Raw genomic sequence first — 20,375 nt, 5'->3', positions numbered from 1 at the left:
TGTTGCTAGATTGCCTCTGTTGCTTGGTGACATGGGTGTAGGCGAGTTCTGCTCTCACGGAAATACTTTCATATTAAAAGATCTGTTTTAAAAGGTTGTTGCCACGACATTGAAACTAAGGATGAGGTAGACCACCAGCAGTATTCACTTGTCCTTGTATCGTTGTGACCTCAACCAACAAAATTAGAACTAATTCCTATTATTTTTAACTGACCTGTCCTTTCATCTACATGACCCCCAATTTATTAATGTTAATTTATGTTTTAATCAATAAATATATCTTGCTTGTATGTTGAGATGGATTGGGAATCCAATTTATATCACAGTTTTCCAAAGAAAAGGGAGGTCAAGTTGCAAATGTAAGCTAACAACCGTCAGTCATTGGCAAATCTTCTGCCTTGATTGTGGGGGCAAGCTAGAGCAGGAGTGGTATTACCGTAAAAAAGATTACAATCGGGCTTTGCAGAAACAGTGTTGACATAAAGAGAGTAGACTGCTACGGAGATGGAGATAATGAGCTGGAAGGGGCAGGACAGCCAGTTATGACTTCACTCGTCTGGCTCTGGGATGGGAACAAATGGAGCCTCACTGAGTAATTAAGAGACACCCAGGCCTCAGTAGGATATGCCAGGCAAATGGGAGAGAGGGAGCAGAAAGGGAAAGAGGGATTGAGAATGCAACCCTATTGTGTTTCATGGAGGGATTTGGACAGTGAGGCACTGGTCTTGCGGTCTGTCCTAAGGCCATGCTTTAGGCTCTGGTTACAACACCTGCCTCCGGCCACCATATCCAGCCCTTCCCCCTGTAAAATGAGTTATCATATCAGCTACTGCATTATAGAAATGCCCTCATATATGTGAGTTTGTGCAAGGAAATGTTTTTTGGAAGGGACAGTTTAAACAGCCCAAGCTAATTGTGACCAGTCTCAGTGATGTCAGTGTTTATATATATATAGCGATGGTGAGCAGCAGGTGACACTGGCAGGACAGGGTGGACTCTGTTTCAGCTGATGTAATTGCGCCTGATTGAGCTGTTTTTATTTGCAGTTAGGTCATTGCCATCATGTGGTCGTTATGAACTACAGCATTATGGCTATTGGCTAATGACTGTTTAGTTCAAGTCATGATTACCATACAATGTGTATGTGTGTGTGTGTGTGTGTGTGTGTGTGTGTGTGTGTGTGTGTGTGTGTGTGTGTGTGTGTGTGTGTGTGTGTGTGAGAAAGATAGACTCAGCTTGCATGCATGCATTTCAGTGTGTTTTATGGGACATAGAGTTTACAAACATGTGCAAATGTATGTCTTGATGACATGTGTGCGATATTTATATATTAGCAGACATAATATTTTTAGCAAGAAACATGGATGAATTCTTGGTCTACTTTCTCACCCTCCCATGGTGCCTCTTCTGTCTCCCAGTGGATATGTACATACTCAGGACACTATTACCCACACATACTTGCAGCACAGTATAGATACATTTATATATAGACGTGTGTATAGCCCTCACAGGATATGTACCTCAAACTATAAGACTATTTTGTATAATTTGCACTGTATGATCTTATGTGTCCATCTGCACCTCCATTTCCATGTATATGCTTTGTTTAACCTCTGATTTGATATTATTAAAAAAACAACAACGTGTTCTTCTCTGCTTGATTTTTCTAGATGTGGATCTGTTGATTTGTAAGCACCAGGGTCCATCCTGCTGCACCCGGAAAATGGAGGAGAGCTACCAGTTTGCTGTGAAACGAGAAACTCTTCACAACATTCACTCCTACAGCTACGAGCTGGAGCACCTCATCTCCGGCCACTCGGATGCCTTCCAGGGTAAGAGCTGCGACAAAGGGGCCAAGCTGGGGTTTAGTGAGATTGGCCTGAAACACTGGGCTGTTGTTGACAGAAGGGGAAGTCATGTGATATTCCAGGGCTGATGAATTGTCATTAAATATCTGGTAGGCTACTAACCACTGCATGAGCTAACATTCTTGGTCTCATGCAGTGACCAACATCCCAGAATTTTAGCTTTTTAAAAAATATTTAATTTGAAATCTAGACCCAAGGCCTTGCCCACCTGAAACTGAACTTTTAGCTTTTACGTGAATATAAACACAAAATAACTTTCTTTGTTTTCGTGCTTGTAAAGAATACTTATTTGTTCTATATTTTGTGGATTTTCTTTCTTTTTCTTTAACTCATTTCCCCTGGGTCATGGTAGCTTGTGTGCAGGCAAGTGTGCAACTCACAAAATGGGCAAGGCTTTAGCCCAGCCCCCCCCCCCCTCCTCTCCCTTCTTCTGTGGGTTTGGCAGTAACAGAGCTGTGGAGAAGGAGCGCTGAGGGTAGATGGGAGGAGAGGGTATACATGCCTTTTTCAGTCTCTAGTGTTTGGTGGAAGATGGTCTGCTTTGTCATTATCTTATCCTGCTCTCAAGCAAAACAGCAAAACAATTACTGGAAAACCTAAAAGAAATTACAGTAGTTTTGGCACAGGGTAATTATTTGGGGGGCTCTGTTTTTTGGTTGCAGTGCTTTGGTAGCTGAGACAGATCAGATATCTGAGTTCCAAAGTACAAAAACCCTTTTTCTGCTATGTCTTGCCTGGCGAAGGGCTCGAGCAGTGCTCGAGTTGCCCAAGCTTGTCCTCCCTCTTCCTAGTTCCTAGTAATTGCAGTGTCATATAAATTAAAAAAATTCCCAAACAGACCAAGTTTTCCCTCACCAAAACATTCAACACAATCCCACAGGGTTGGAGACATGCTTTGGATGTTTTTAGTGTTATAGGAATTTCAGTACCATGCAATTAGTTTTATAAGACAATGGGGCTGTTGAGCCGCCATGTTGGCCGAATTTTATTTTATTTTATCGTGGATTTAAGAACTCTATTGGTCTTGATGTCCAATATGGAAAAGTCATATCATATGTGAAGAAATGGCATTATAAAAAAGAACTGTTTAGGGAGCAGTCATGGAGAATTTATTATTGTGAGACCTTGTTGTCATGGAAGTTATTATTGGTCATATTCAACTTGTAAATGCCATATGGTCAGGATATATTTATGTCACACAATGTCCCTTGTGCTAGAAGAGAACCAACATGTGAAATCCAGGCTGTCAAACGTATTACAATGTAGGTTTTCACATAGTGCTGGAGATAAGCCCCTGTTACAGCTGTTTCACAAGTAGGTTACATGAATTGAAGTAACCATGCATGTTTGAATAGTGCTCCTGGTATTCGTCCTTTTCATCATCATTAAGATCTTTCCTGTCTTACCTCATGTCTGAGCCTGTCTGGAGAATGAAGATCAGGTGTTCCACATGTCCAGAAAAGGCCAAGATGGAAAATAACAATGGAATAACAATAGAAACTGGTGGTGCCGAAAATGATTATGTCACTAGCCCTCAATTTGCAAGGCCATCTAAGGACAGTCTCTGCGCTGTCTGAGTGCCTTGAGTGGAATGTGAAGTAGCAAGTGGCTTATATACCGCATGAAGTAATGAGAATATGATTTTGGCTGATATCATTGGTACTGTTATTCACGCGCTGGATGGTGGAAAAGTGTGGGTAGCTTCCTGTCCTGCTCCTATTTGTTTGTACTGTATCTATGCAATACTTTGTACCACATGCAGCTGACCACCGAGGCTAAAAGCTCTGTTGCTCCGCTGTTAATCTGTTTTTTATTTGATAATTCTTTCATGATGTGGCAGTGCAGCCCTCTGTTTGTCAGTCATTCAGGTCATATCATAAATCTTCTAACAAGTGAGATGTGCGTGTGTGTTTTCCTATAAGGATACCCATTCGTGCAAGTGTGTCCCCGTGTGTGTGTGTGTATGTGTGTTTTCGTTGGCCTTCCTTTGTTTTGACAGCCCTAAAGGCCCTACTGTGCTTTGTCATATGTGGGAGTTGTCATGTCATGAGTATGACCTCATAAACACAGACCACATTTATGAATGTTGAGAGGTTTTCCGTTTCACCAGTATTTCTGATACTGCTTTCATATAAAAGTATAGGTTAAGCTGTGTACTGTAAAAGTAAAGATGGCTCTTGTAAAACAGAACCCATAATATTTTGGGAATCTCCAGATATTGTAGTCCCACTTTTTACCCTAGAACTGCCAAGCCCTAAATCCAATTGACAGGTCCCATCTTTTTGCACAACAACCTCTTTTCTTCTTTCTATCTCCACCACCTACAATTTATCTGTCCAAAAACATGCTCTCAGATACACCCGGGCCAAAGCCACTGGTCTCCTCTCTAACCCCCCAACACACAAACAGACAGACCCTTTTAATCCAGGCCATTGTTGATAGGTAATGAGTGTTAGTCTGATGGTGGGTAGGTGTCAAAGACAGAGCCCAGTCTAAGCTGGCCCAGTCTAAGCTGGGCCAGCTTAAAGCTGCCATCAAGGGCTTTGGTCTGTCAACCTGTCCTAGCCAATCAGATCTGGGGTAATCTAACCGACTGGACACCTTACTATGGCCTCCTGATTGGCTGAGAGAAAGAAACAGAAGGATTAGGTACTAGAATATGTTTGTATGGCTGCCTGCCTTGTTAATGGTTAAATGGCAGAATCACTGAGTGAGAACCTCAAGTTTATCCAGTCGAAGCAAGCTTACTTATTAATTTTGATATATTACTCCTGTCAGCAAATTGTTGTACAGGCAATTCAGTGTGCGCATGTGTGTGTGAACGACAGGTGGGAATGATGAGCAAGAGAGTAAGTATCTGGGTGTATGGTCACACTACTGGGAAGCAGACGTCAAGAAAATGCTGACACTTTTGATCACCAGTGTCACGGATATGAGGCAGACCTGGCCCACAGCTAAAGGCCATGACATCTGTGTTTGTTGGTTACATGTGCATCTTGATCATTGTGTGTATGTGTATGTGTATATGTGTGTGTGTGTGTGTGTGTGTGTGTGTGTGTGTGTGTGTGTGTGTGTGTGTGTGTGTGTGTGTGTATTACTGTACGTATATGTGCACCAAAGACGTGAGCATGTGCAGTATTTACCGCCCGTGCAAGTCATCATGAGCACCGCTAGGCTCAAGTTGTCCTCACAGGAGCTGACAAATGCTTTTCAGAGAAATATATTCTCCTGGCCTGGATAACACTCTATCATCAATGAAAGTGCACCGCATTTAAAACTTGGTGTGCCCTTCAGTGCAGGGACAAGAGCTACATTTGACAAAGAGCAAGCGTGGGAGTGCGTGCGAGGGGGAGAGAGAGAGAGAGACAGAGAAAGAGGCCATGGCAAGGACGGAGCCTTTCCTCAATGAGGCGACATAATTAGCTGATCCTTGTCTCATCATCCAAGAACTCTCCAGACCCCCTCCTGTCCTGGGAGACGGCCTGTGCACGAGTGTATGTGAGAAGCAAAGTGAAGAAAACTATAACCCGAGGCAAAGGGATACTTGAGGGCCTTTGCTGATGATGTCTGAAAAAGAGGGCTCAGTGAAGCAAGACTGGGCTAAGACAGGACAAGAAATAAGAAGAAAAAAAAATCCTGTGTGGTCTGTTGGTGCATCTCTCCCTCTGATTGTATGTCTCCCTAGGCTCCCACAGGTGGTTAAATTCAGCCTACTGTAATTGTCTCTCTGCCCCTTGGGAATTTTTGCGCCTGCCTTATTGCCTGTTAAGACAGTAGACCCCCCCCCTCCCAAGTGTCTCTGCTTTCCCCCCAGACTGACAGTCAATGATATTTAGCCTAAAGCCATACTGTTAAGAAGCAACCACAGATTAAACTGTTTGCACTTTGACTATAATATCATCCTGGGTGGCTTACACAATTGAAAGGCAACTGTCTCATTTCTTGAATGCTGAAGATTTACATGTGCGCACAATTTGTGCGGGTACTTGTCTGAATTTGCATATTATGTGCATATGTGCAAGCAATGAGGCCGATGAATCACTTGGCTCTTGTGTCCTTTCTTCATTCTTACATCAGACATAAGTCATTCAATCTATATTGAAATCTCTCTGTGTTGGTCTGGAAGGTCTCAATCTCATTTTGCCTGTGATCTTTTTACCCCGTCCTCTCCGTCTCACATCATCATTTTTTCCCACTCACTTCATGCCTTCATGTATTTTTCTCTGCAGATGTTTTGACCGACAGGATTATTGCTCTAGAGGCTGATGCTTGGACATGGGATGACATTGCACTGCGCCATGAGCTCATGCTCAAATTAGGGAGGATATCCGGAATCCATCCCTGCATGTCTTATTTAATCATACAGGGCGGAGGGGAAATGTGTTTATGGGCCTAATAGTGGAGCAAATACATATTGTATTTGATGGTGTGTGTATGTGTGCGCGCATGTGTGTGATCTAAACATGTTTGTGTTTTAACTACGCCTTTCCAGTCTCTTGAGTCGACATGATACAGGCAGGCAGGACGCATTTCCCTGAGAGTTTTCAGGGCCCAGCTCACGGGGGAAAAGAGGGAGAGAACAAAGGAGAGGAGGGAGGAGTGAGAGGGAAAGCTCAAAGCCTCTCGCAGTCATAAAGTCACACTCAAACCTTTCCTAATTACCTCTGCTTTTCATCTTCCCCTCTCACCTCAGCATGAATGTGTGAGTGAGAATGTGCGAGGAGCAGGGAGTTAGACCTGTGAGAGTGAGGACAGAAAAATGAGACGAGACTTGGTTTGGCAAAAGCAGAATTTCAGTGAAAGTGTGCACAGGTGTGTTTTAATGCGGTTCAGTCGGGTGTATGCATTGGCGTGTGTGTGTCTGTGGTAAAGAATGTTGATTCAACAGGTTTGTGCCCTGTGGGTTTACAGCTCCCTGCTGCTCACACTTCACCCTCTTTCTTCCTGGGTGTCTCGCTGTCTGTGGCCCGTGCTTTGTCAGCAGTGGGTGCTTAACAAGAGCATGCTGGGTCTGGTTGGGCACTGTGCCAACAGCTTGTTTGCTGCCATGTGCTCTACAGGGAACCCTCACGTCTCAAAGATAACCCTGCTGCCAAATGTGTGCTCCACAGAATGAAACCATAAACATAGGAATTCTTCCCCATCTTTTTCTTCACCCCAAAAATCCTGTTTTTCCTTCAGCAATGTTATTCTGCTCCCCAACTGCCCCAGGCTTCCACACCTACCAGCTTTGCTCCCCACTATTACTTTTAGTGCCTAAACAAATGCATAGATTAGCCTGTTGCCAGGCTCCACAGCCTACACTGGCATGAAACTGAGATGGATACTGTACCTCTTTAGTTGTCGCCAACATGATCTCTACAAGTACTATTTGTGACAGTAACAAACACTTTTGGTATACTAAACTTCATTGGTCTCACTGCTATTGTATGAAGACAATAGGCTTGATGTCCAGGAAGTTTCTTGGTAATCAGACAAAGTCGCATCTCCCGGGGCTTGTTCTCTGTCCAAGAGAATTTGGCTTTTCTGGAACACAATCTGTCTGGCTGGCTGATGGGATTTATACTCTACTGCTGCTGATTGGTCCAGCCTGGCCTTTTCCTGTGTCCTGTCTGACTCCGCTGCACCCGTCCTTCCCAGACTGATCCCAAAAGCCATAAAATGTGTGTGCGTGTGTGGGCAAGTGTACAATTATGAGATAAAGATCTGTGCGTGCACATGTGTGATTGTATCGCAGCTGCCAGTCAAAACTCTCTTTGGAAAATGTCTAATAACCGACAAATTTGCCAGACTACTAACTCTTTTGGTGAAATCTGATCTACTTTTATTCAGTTTAATGAGAGCAGATATAATTAAGTGGTGGATTTTGGCCAAAATAAGGTCACGCTGGGAGCTTGAGAGAAAGAGGGGTTGAAGACCGCATATTGGCCAGACTCACACGCCTCTGAGGGAGAGACGCCTGTGGGAGATCAGGGCGTGTACTTAATATGTGCTTTTAATGCATAAGTGGATGAGCATCATACTGTATGTACGCGTCTCTTTTTTGTGACTCACTCCGTTACTTCAGCTCCAAAGTGGGTTGGAATTGGCTGTCTTCCTCCCATCTCCCACTACCAGCTCACTTCATCACTCCTCCATTCAAGTCAACTCACTTTCCTCATTACACGCTGTGTTGGACACTCCTATTCTTCCTCTTCTTCTTCCTACTCGCCTCTGTGGCTCCTAGCACACCATTAAGGAGTCCCCACGGTAGACTTTATTCTCTAATCCCTGGCCTTTCATTCGTTGTATTCCAGAGGAGGTTCAATAAATGAGAGAGATGGATAGACAGAATGTTGTTCTGACCTGCAAGCCGTGTCCATTTTTCTTTTTTTGACCCATGATGGATTATGATATCTACTCTACTGTCTGCCAAAATGAACAGAGGGTTTACATGGATCTGCTCTTACATCGACCGCAACAGAGTCTGTCACTGGCAAACTCGTAATGCTTCTTTTGGTTTCAGCAACGGGATGGAATTTGTCCTTCGTAAATGTTTTTATACATTTATCTTGATTATTGCGTGTTTTCCTTTTGATTCATTTTAGCCCACAAAACGGATCAGAGCATTTTTGTGTTTTTAATGGCATTTTCACAAAAGCTCAGCCCTAATCAAAATAGCATTTTTGGTCGATAATTGGAACAATGCATAAGTGACCCTCCTTATGCTGAAGCAGAAAAATGAAAACAGGGGCCACACCTGCTAAGAAAAGTGGAAAATTCTTCATTAGACTTCCTTTCATCTTGGATTCCTTTCACACCTCAGAGTCCATTCAAGGGTCTGTTTCATGTTAATCTTATAGTGGCCTAAATGTTTCCCTTCCTTATTTCATGAAAATCTGGAAGCCAGTCACTTTCTCTGGCCGTCTCTAGTCATCATCAATTTCTACTTAATATTACGGGTTATTACCTTGACAAGGCTTTTTTGTTTATAAGAAAAAACCACACTGACATCATTATAGCCATGGTTATGGAGAAAACGCCTCCAGGCTTTCAGATTCATTTTTTAATGTTCTCATCGGCAGAGAAAAACACTGCCAGCTGATTTGCTGTTTCATGGAACCTACTTTTTCTCACAGCTCTTTCTGTCCAGCATCTGAGTCTTTCTTGGATGTACATGTTCGTCCTCTCCCAGATATGCAATATTTCACAACTGATTCTTCAGGATAGAAATGTATGTGACAGCAGGATGTGGATGTTTGTCAAGATACTGTTTGTGCAGTTAAGCTGCTTGTGCTGCGTTCAAGAGTCAGAGGTCATTCCTAACTTGAACACTATGCTTGTACAATTGTCATATTTGAGTGCAGCTTTAAATCCATGGGTGCAAATACTTTTTTGTGTATAGCACTTTGTATTGCTCCACAGGATTACACTATATCAAAAGAAATGCCATATTTTATGTTCCAATAAAGGAGAGGGAAATGGGGGGTCACTGTAGAGCTGTGTCCCCCTTAATGCCTCGGACCAGAGGTGCTGTCCATCAGCCTGTCAACAGTCTGCCCCCAGGCTGGCCCTCCGCATCTCCCCTTTATGGTATTAGCCATTTGAACAACCTTCCCTCCCTCCCTCCGCTCTTCCCTTAGCCCCTCACCCACTGCTCGTGTGCTCTGCTTCCTCTGTCCCCGTCCTTCTCTCGTCGCGCTCGTTCCCCTGCCTTCGATCATGTTTCCCTACTTTGGCCAGAGCAGAGAGAGCAGTGACCCCCCACCCCCTCCACCAACACCACACATGCCCCCCACCTCCCCGTGCCAAATCCCCACCTCCACTCCTCCTCCCCACTACATTATAGCCCAGTGCACCCCGATTGCCCCTGGCATCTGTGGAATTGTTTATGTTTCAGAGTTTTGATATAGCTGGGCTGCCTTTTTAATTACTGGAATGCTGGTGGAGAGATGAGGACCTTTTTGTCCCCCCCTCCCCTACTCCTCACCACCCCCACCCCCTCCTCCTCCTCCTCCTCCTCCTTTCCTCCTTCCATCCTCCCTCTCAAACTAATTATCCCACCTGTTAGCCCCCTGATAGGACAAGACAAGCAAATAAAAATGTGTGGCTGGGCTGCAATATGTTCACACACATTTGTGATTAAAAATATAGGTTTTCTAATTGGTTTGTGGAGTCACAGTGCTTTTGTGGAACACTGCAGTTCATGCAGGTCAAATTTGGGTGTCAGTCCGCCTTGTCTGACAGATGACTCATGCTCCCACTTTAGACTTTTGACGTGTGATTTTGCCGTACAAGTACGATGAATCAACAGATTGATTCAGTGACTTATTAATAGTTTATTACCATAAAACTGTTTGCTGAAAGGTTAGCGGTTGGGAGAATATGTGACATTGCAGCTCTCCTCTGTAACCCAAGATGACCAGCACTGGGTGGGAGATGGACCTAAGAACAGTATTTCTACTAATTAAAACAAGGATATGTAATCTGCACACGTGTCACTATGTCACATATCTGTGTGGTGACCTGTTTGAAACCCAAGCCTATGGTAGGATTAAAATGCTTTGCCTGAGAAGACGGTTGGTCAGGTCCAGTCAGGACTGATTGCCAAGATAGGAATGGCCCACAGCTCCATGGTATGAGAACAGTGTCTCCTACCTCATTATCACAATATTACCGCATCTCCAAACACATGTGAGCACAGACACACACACACCCACCTCAACAGGCCTGAATGCATGCGCTTATAAAAAAAGATGCAGCCTCACTTATGACACAGTAGGGCCACACAGCTGGTTTTGGGCTGAGTTGCACATTATCAATTTTCCATTTTTCCAATAAAAATATTTTCATGTGACATCAATAACTCAAAGCCTTAATTCCCTCACATTTCATTTTGTAAAGTTGTTCTTGTTTGCACATCAAGTGATGTCATCAATGTCTTCGATTAATATTAGTAACTCGTAATTTTATTGTGTATTGAAAAGCAAGAGGGAGAGCCTGATGGACCATATCTTGGAGCAAAAGCCAGAGCATATGTTTATCAAGGTGATAAAATGCATTTCCAGGATTTTATAGGGATAAGTGTAGTGCTTTGCACAAGATACATTATGATTCCTCTGGGCCAAATGGTAAATTAAAGAAAAAAATATGTGAAGTCAATGATTTCTGTTCTAAATTTTTTTTAATTGGGTTGGCCATATAAGCGTGGCTGGTTTTGGATAAATAAGTCCACTGGATGTGGACTTCAGAAATGCTGTATTTTTAGACTCCATAAAAAGCTTTGTCAAGTGAAGCAGATTTTCTATGGATGAAAATATATTCAGTATGTGTCTGTGACGAGGCTCGGTCTTACTTTCAAACTGTGAACATTACACGTGTCGTGCATGTAACCAATGAGATGTGCAGTTGCTTTGTGGGAGTTATTTTCTTTACCACTAGGTGCCACCAAAATCAGAAATGTTCAAGTATTACATGTCAATAGTAAACAACTTCTACAACCAACTGCTAGTAATGGTAGTACAGTGTAAACATTTTGTCTCTCATTTGGCCTCTTCACATGGTGGTCCATCCTGGCTGTCTGGTGCCACATGTTTACTTTGATGCCTCTGTGTTTGTTACATTCTCACACTGTTACAATACAGCCCAGTTAACATACACAAACACAAACACACACACACACACACACACACACACACACACACACACACACACACACACACACACACACACACACACACACACACACACACACACACACACACACACCTTGCTGTATGTGGGAGTGGCTTAGAAATGAGAGACCACTGGCTAACAAAGTCGAGGAACATTACATCTGTGACTTAAATATCAGAACCGCCAATGTGCTTATTTTGACTCAGCTGCAGCTTTGCCATGGTGACACTTTAGCTTTAATTGTGTCGCTAAAACACTGGGTTGCCATGCAGAATGTAAAGTGGAAATAGTGTCTTATGATTAAAACCCTGTGATCTCAGAAAAGTGGCCTTGGCTTAGTATTGGTGGAAATATATGGCATAATATCCCATCCCAGAGTCATAAATGCAGCTCAGTTTAAGCCACTGCAGGACTAACGCCTCCTCTGCATTGCCACCACTACTTTTTTATCCATTTAATGCCTTGTTTATTCCAAGCAGAGTGCATGTTTAGGCCCGCAGGGCCACAGACAAAGCAGGACTGTTCATTTATTCCTGTATAGTTAGCTTGACAATTATGTGTTTTGAATTTCAGTGTTTTTAGGACTTCCTTGCAAATTAAAGATAATTGTTTCATGCAAAATATCCTCAACCCAGCCAGACTTCATTTCCCAAGAGTTCTATGGATGGGAGATATGACAAGGTAATGATAGCCACCCACAACAGTGTGTCTAAATGGAATGTGGTTGAATCCCGATTCAGACAAAGTGGTCACACAGATCAAACCCAATTGACTATCATGCCATGGTAGTTAGGACAGAAAAAGCTCTCTCTCCTTGGTTTCTTGTTTTTTTGTTCTCACCCTGTTTCCCAGTACTGGAAAATGCAGAGAAACCCACAACGACTGTCCTTGATTTATCGCAGAATGAGAAACCAGATCCGTGTGTTGGACAGAACTTGATAGAAAACAGAAAATAACTGATGTAGAAAATTAATGAATCACAAGATCCAGTTTGTTGTTTGTCAGAGGAAGTGGGGAGAGGAAGAAAGGTGGACTCTAGTCCTCTTTCTGTGTATTCAGAAAAAGACATGTTTGAAGTAACTGCCATAGAGAGACAGGGAAGTTCTGTGGCCCCAGGGGCCAAATGAATCCAGATGTCAGTGCATGTTCACAAGGTGGAGTCCACTTGTACAGTAGTTGTTTTTCCTTGTTTAAAAGTTCAGTCGCTTCTTTTTATTCCATTTTTCCTGGCAGTCACCCACTCTCTCTTCCCTTTTTTCCCTTTTCGTGTTCTCTCTATGTCACTCTCTTGGCAAATAATATTCAAGCTTTTTTAACAAGTACAGAATGTCTTGAGCATTTAATGATCCTGTCATAAACCCTAGAAAGATGTGAGTCCCTTCTGAGAAGGATAAGACTGAAGTTTTGAAAGGTAAACCTGATCTTTTTGAGACTGTGATCGATTCTTCAAACTACATTGATATTCAGATGGAACAGCTGAAAACTGAAGCCTACATTAAAGTGTCAAAAAACTGGAGTCCCTTGAATGGCCACTTGAGGCAGACACCCTCATAAACACCCTTGTTAAAAATGCCCACTAGCAAAAACATGTTTTTTAGCTGTTATACCTCATTCCCCATTCATGACAACTGTTTTAGGGCATGGCTGCTTTGAAATGATAGATGGATGCTGTAACAGTTGGCTAGCTGCTCTGTGTCTGCTCGGAAATACCACAGTGAATTTGAGTCATTGAACTTATCGTTGGTGTTTGAGGTGTTAAGGACTTTTGGGGGGAATTTTCATGTAAATTTCATATAGATAATACTGTATGGCTTGTTGTGCAGTTAATTCTGAGAAATAATAGTATTTACGTAAGCAATAATTACTCTGCTTCTCAGTTTAGCGCATTTAATACATTATTAGCCAGCAAATGAATTAGCCTCGGATCGGCCTTTGATAGTGCTTAGGGGAACCTTTGCCTGCCACAGTTATTGAACCTGCCAGCACCAAAATCTCAGCTCCACACTTAACACTCCACATCACAGCACTGCCCATGTTTGGATTAGCTGGGAGTTCAACTAAGTGAGGCACTGCCAAGATATTGACAACAGAGCAGCCCACTCTCAGCTTTGAACTCTCCTGAGAAACCTACAGTATGAGTGACATCATAGAGTTTGTGTCCATCTTCATATTCAGTCTATAATGCAGACTTGTCGAGTTTTGTTTCTGCTCCCACGACACCTCACAGAGAGCAGGATTAAACTGTGGTGATATTTCTGAGCATGATAATTTTATAATAACATTATGTAATGCTCTGTAACCCAAGCCTGTGAGTACATCTTGTGGTGTAAATGTTTTGTGGCTATTGAGCCTTGTGGCCTGACAGGCAGGCAAGCAGACAGACCTCACACTGGTACCAGCTCTGCAGCCTCAGGAGCTCAGGAGACACTGAAGTGGAACAGAAACTGCAACTTTACAACTTCTCTGCCAATCTAATGCTATTTTTGCTCATTCCTCTTTCTTTTTGGGTCTCTCATTTTGCTGCTCTTCTTGGTCTGTTGTTAGCTTGACATCTCTGGAGGGCCATCAGGCTGCTCCCGGCCTACAGTCAGACCACGATTCACAACCCTTTACTTTACAGTAATAATCCCCAACAGACCATTACGTCTAATGTCTGTCTGCTTTATTTCTGTCACACGCAGTCACGCTCTTCAGAACCCATTTAATAGGCTACATCTTTAAATGTTTTGCGTGTGGAAGCTGCTCCAATGATGACAATAGTGTTTTCTGGTGCATTACAAATGAGTCGTGCCTTCTACTGACCAGTGGGGAGTCCCTGTGTGTCACAGACAGCGGTCATATTAGTGCAGCTGTTGAGGAGGACATGACTGTTGTTATCCTTCTGTCTGTGAGCAGGGAGGGGCTGAACACACACAGGCACACACACAAACACACACACGCACACTTGTTTGGTAACAATCACTGTGCTAAAATAGATTCACTATAGGAAAGGTAGTGTCATGAAGGAGTATGTGTTGACTAATTTTTAAAGTTAAGGCCACTGTGCATCATTAATTACTTTTTTGTCAAGCACTCTGGGCTTATGTCACATGATGTATTTGTGAGTTTATGAGTGCATGTGTGTGTATTTCTATGTGATGGTAGTTGGGGAATGTGTGTTGGCACCCTCTTTTTCCTGTCTCAATTTCTGTACAGTTGCTACTGCTCCTTCATGTCCTGGCATGCTTTTAAGCTGACATCACACCCCAGAGAAGAGTGTTGTGTTCAGGGCACACATATACAACCTAACACACACCAGACACGTGTGTGTGTATGTATATATACAGTATATAAACTGTGTGTGTGTGTGTGTGTGTGTGTGTGTGTGTGTGTGTGTGTGTGTGTGTGTGTGTGTGTGTGTGTGTGTGTGTGTGTGTGTGTGTGTGTGTGTGTGTGTGTGTGTGTGTGTGTGTGTACAGTAGGGCTGTAACCTCCCAGTCGACTGGTCGATTTATTGGTCGATACGTTCTGGCTCAACCAAAATTCTGATTGGTTGATTTTTTGCCGTGTTAATTTCATCAGGAGGACCGGGGCCTTTATTTACAAAATTGCCCAGGAGACCCGGCCTTTATTTGGGGAAGGCTTTTATCTGAGGGAGGCTTTTATTTCTAAATCCGTCCTCATCGTTCAGTAGCTCATCTTCATCTTCCTCACGTGCTGTTCTCCTTGCTGCCCTGTCGGACCTGGGTCTCTGTCTCCGTGAGACCCTGTTGGTCTCTGTTGCGCCGTAGTGCATTACTCCCATTCAAGTCAATCAGAGCATTTTCACAGTGTGCGCAGTCCGCAGTCCGTCTCCAGTCCTGACCGGACTCTGGACACAGAGCAGAGACCTGCTGTCTGACAGTGCAAGGTTGTCCCTCTCTGAAGCATACAGTAGGATGAGGTCAGCTTCACTCCTGTCCTATCCCCGTCAGTTTGTTCCTGACTGAGTTTTTAAAAAAATTTTACGCAGCCTGTATTTGGGACCGATGTTGTAACCATAGCCCCCGGCCATTATATGAGATCCGGCTATTAATTGAATACCGGCTATTATTTAAGGAAATGGCGTCTATTTGTGTCTTAGCCGTGAAGCTGAGCTCCTCAGCTTAATGGGGTATATTGGGGACAGGGAAATTAACAGGGACTGGGGCCAAACTGTTTTTTTTTATTTTATTTTACTTCTCTTCCATGTTCTTGCCTATCCTCCCTCACTTTTTCTGCTCTGTTACAGCACCTAGCTTAGCAAGAAGTGGCACTTCACTGGCACTAATCAACCTCCTTACTGACATCATTGATTGCTGTACAGCTTCACTTGCTCACCAGGAAATGACATAAGAGGTGGATGACTCAACTCTTTCTCAAGCGAGTGTGAGTGTGTGTGTGTGTGTGTGGGTGTGTGTGTGTGTGTGAGGGGAGTAGGTTGGTTACATGTACGAACTCCCTGTAGAATCTAGAGTACACATTATTTGCTGCAGAAAATGAGAACTGATTGCGGTTTGTGCTCATATCAGCAGCATTCGAGTCTCTCTCCCTGTCTCACTTTCTCTTTCTGTCTCCTTAAGACATACTTATTGGGGTGATGACTTCATACACGATGATTTCCAACTGCGTTATAGGGAAACTTGACACTGGTCTCTCAGTCCAACTTACTGATACACTTAAGCCAAGCTCTGCTGGTTGAGAGCCAGAGTTTGGAAATCTGAATGTCTTACCCATTTCACGGAGCGCTATTAGATCATCCCATCAGTGATTTTATTAAATGACTCAATTCACCATTTGCCCTTTGCCCTTGTCTTTCCTTCTATTCCTTAACTCTGTTTGTCTCCTCTGCTTGCTTTCCAGACATGTTCCAGTATCTTCTGTCCTTCTCTCAGGGCCACCTGAGTTCACTCTTGGAGGGAACTTACTCATCCCTGTCCCGTCACGCCCTGCCCCACGTAAATCAACTCTTCTCCTCGCTGTCCCTCTACCTCCGCGGGGCCAATGTTTCCGTGGAGGCATCAGTTCACCAATTTTTCAACAACCTCTTCCCACTCGCCTACACCCGGCTCATCAATCCAGGTATTGAAGGCAGCATGATGGCGGGCAGTGAAATGGGTGACTGTCTCCGTATGATCAGGCAGGATGTCAACCCTTTCGGGCCTCATCCAGCTGTCATGGCCCAGGAGCTGGCCGGTGCATTGGGAGCCGGGCGACAACTGGGTCTGGCCCTTGAGGAGGGTGTGGAAGTGATGAATGCCACCGAACATGTCAGCCTGAGCAAAGAGTGTGTGAAGGGCCTCGTGAAGATGGTTTACTGCTCCCACTGCAGAGGCTTAACACTGATCAAGCCCTGCGTGGGTTACTGTCTAAATGTAATGCGAGGTTGCTTGGCCAGTGTGTCAGAGCTGGACCAGTCCTGGAGGAGGTATACCAGTTTACTGGAGCAACTAACCCACGCCATGGCCGGCCACCACAGCCTGGAACTAGCCCTGCTGGGGGTCAGAGGGCACGTTAACGAGGCCTTGCTCTACGCACAGCTCCACGGTCCACTCATCACAGCCACAGTGAGTACACACTGGAGAAACAGCTTTAATGACACATTTAAAAAAAAAAAAAAAAAACCTCCAAACTTTTTTGTTTAACATCTTTGTTTTATACATGTACTTTGGCAATGTTCATTGTATTAATTGGAAAGGTTTTGCGGGCTGCTTGTGGGTTATGAGCTATTTTTTTCCACCTATGCAACAAAGAACTCTGCACACTGCATTAATGTTTGCACAGTATTGAAACCATTCAGAGAAAAATAATGTTTACATTGCACAAAATATTCAGTCCTCTCCATAGAGATGGGGGCTGGGTCAGGGCGAGAGAGGGACCAATTTTCCAAAATGGCAAGGCAGCTAAAAAGAAATCACCACTGATTCTTACTGTAAGGGAAGATTATGAATTCCTCAATGACTAAGATGAAAATGAGAGAGGTAGAGGCTATAATGAGAATTGGGTGCACTTACAGGTTGTGAGTATTACCATATGCCTTGTGCTATATGTGGTTATAAGTTGGATGTTCACAGCATGAAGACAGTTTCATGAAAGACTGCCAGACAAAAGTGAACACTGCTGTTAAATCTGCAGTGAAAATTTTGATTTTGTTTAACAATTTATCTCGGTTTTATACTTTTGTGTTCTTCTCGCCACATATTGTTGTGAAACTATAGCCTACTGAGTAAACAAAATCCATCCAGTAGGCAGTTGCGATCTATTTTACCATTAATGCAAAGTTATTCATTTTTAAAAACAACTTCACTGGCTGTAAAAGGATAGGATCACCTTAATTGTTTCCTAATATCCCTGCATACAAAGTATTATGTCATGCATTGATTAGTAGCATGGTGTGCATGGTGTGTCTGTGTCATGTACCATCTAAATTCAGCCTTGCTTGTAATCATCATTTTTGAGGCGCTTCTCTATTTTATATGAAAATTAAAAGGTAGGAGCATACATGTGTGTGTAGGGTAACATGAGCCTTACACCAAGGAGCAGAATATGATTAGCAAAGATTGATGTTCATCAAGAGGGAAAAAAACAACTTAATTCTCACAAGAATATCAACAAAACAGTTGTATCACATTTCCCTCCCTCCTCAATATTTCAGACATGATTGTCGATGCAGTTTGTGTTTTCACTGATTTTTAATGAATGTATAAGAGCACATAGAAATCTGTCTCCCCAAGGACGTGAGTTGGAGAGTTTTTGACAACATGCCTCCATAACCTTTAGTGGTCCCCTTTACCGGATACGTGGCTGGACTTGACTTCCCTGACTTTTGGGAATGGTCTGTTATATCTGTTTATTCTCTGAGACTGTGGCTGTCTTATATTCATCCTTATTTATCATATCCTGTCAACACCTTGAGATACGCGGTCGGACAATAGCTTTCTGTGGTCTGAACTGCATTATGTATGGGGCCATAGAGTAGAGGAACAATGCTTCAAAATATGAAAGGTTGTGTAGGGTGCAGTTGTTCGGTAATATTTTTAATGGGACCGCCTGAGGACATGTCCACACTGGAACTGTTCCCAGAACTAGCCTGGAGCTATAAGAAAACACTATAGAGGCCATACTGTGCAAGCTGTTGGTGGATTAAACTTGTCCATTTTGTTGAGTTAAATTACGGTCCAAATCCTTCAAATTGAACTTTTGTCAAAAAGATTCTTAGGCCAGTGATTACTGTGGAAGAAAAAGAAATAGACAACTTCTCAGCATGTTTTAAGCACTGTTTTTATAGCATTTACTGTATTTTCAAAAGATTTTATCAGTGGATTGTTTTTCTTTCTCCAAACTGAACAGACTTTCTGTGGCACTGTGGTGCATTTTAGCCCTGTAAGTAATGCTCACTTCATTAGTTTGTGAATAAATATCCCAATGCACTGTCATTACTGTTATTCATTCATTCAGAAATTTATTTAATAGGATAAACCCCTTGAGAGGAATCCTCTCGTTTTCGAGGGGGTCCTATCATTGTTTGGCCCATGGGTTTATTTCTTGATACACAGCTTGTGGATGCAATGCTGTTAAATGAGCAAATGAAGTCTTTATCATCTGAACTTCACTTTTGTGCATTTGTGTACTGCTGATAAAAATGTCCAAAGTTTTGGACAATTTGAGTTTTACAATGAAGTCACTTGTGGACAGGCTGTCCATGACTGTGACGGATAACCTGTCTCTGTAGCTATTAGCTAGTTGACTTTCATAGTGTGCCACAATGAACTGAGGTGAATGTTTGCCTGGAAGGTGGAAAAATATATTTAACATGGTACAGTAGTGGAAACTGTTTGGCTGTAACCATAAAATATATGTAATTTGTAGTTAATGGGGTCAAACATGTGAAACCACTGGTATGGCTCTTTAAAGTTGCGGGGAAACATCAAAGCTTCTATGATTCTACAATAAACACTCATATCCAAATGCGTAGACGCTTACTGTATACACACATGCACGCACAGACAGGGGAGGGTCGGTTGCCAGGCTTAAAGACTGACCTAATACAACTATGCGAGAAAGGAGACCAAGCTTGTATTTTGCGTGTGTATGTACGAATGTGTGTGTGTGTATGTGTGTGTGTGTGTGTGTGTATGCCTGCTTGGTATTCATGGGGTGGCAGGCAAGTCCGGAGCAGGGAGTCTAACACGGGGACAAATGGGACAGAATTGAAAGGGTTCCAGCTAGGCCATACAATCTAGACCCAGCCAGTTGGAAAAAAAGAGCCCAGAGAATTGCTGCAGGAAAAGGAGGTGGCCCCCAGACGGACACTGGTGGCTCCCGTTTTCTGTGCTCTTTCACACTTCACACAGGCGCATAGACCCAGGCTGCAAAGTGCAAACACGAACACCAAAGTTTACTCACACACACACACACACACACTCATGACACTCGTGGCCTTTTTAAATCACAGTATGTTTTTATAAAGCCACAGTGGCCTGTCAGGGAAAACTGTTAAGTCTCCAGTGCACAACTACTGTGTCAGCAGCATAGTCACATTCGCCTTTATGCCTCCATATGCCCCTCGCCCATATGAACAGCCCATTCTGAACACCTTTTTTTTTTTTATAACCATATGCTATATTACCGTTACTGTCCCACTGCTAAGCAAATACCTTGGTTATCATACTGTGCCTTTTTACAACTAATGTCCCTATGTGTGAAGTCAAGCACACACTGAATATTATATGCAGTTGTTATTAAAGGAATTATTGTGACTGTGTGGTTTTACACTGGGATGTTATCCCAAACCATTTTGTGGTTGCTGTATTCAGTCATTTAAAGAGCTGCAGACTACACAGAGTCTCCTCTATA

General features: G+C 43.2%; 1 protein-coding gene across 1 annotated transcript in view; it reads left to right on the top strand.

Moving 5' to 3' along the window:
- Window positions 1–20,375, top strand: part of gpc5c (glypican 5c) — a 98,141-nt gene that overhangs the window by 8,399 nt on the left and 69,367 nt on the right. The window contains exons 2-3 of the mRNA XM_083992184.1: window positions 1,671–1,832; window positions 16,383–17,086. Of these exons, the coding sequence (XP_083848310.1) occupies window positions 1,671–1,832; window positions 16,383–17,086 (866 nt within the window). The remainder of the gene's footprint in view (window positions 1–1,670; window positions 1,833–16,382; window positions 17,087–20,375) is intronic.

Source organism: Trachurus trachurus (genome assembly GCF_905171665.1).
Source record: "Trachurus trachurus genome assembly, chromosome: 17".
Lineage (NCBI taxonomy): Eukaryota > Metazoa > Chordata > Actinopteri > Carangiformes > Carangidae > Trachurus > Trachurus trachurus.
This window is presented reverse-complemented; position numbering and strand designations above follow the sequence as displayed.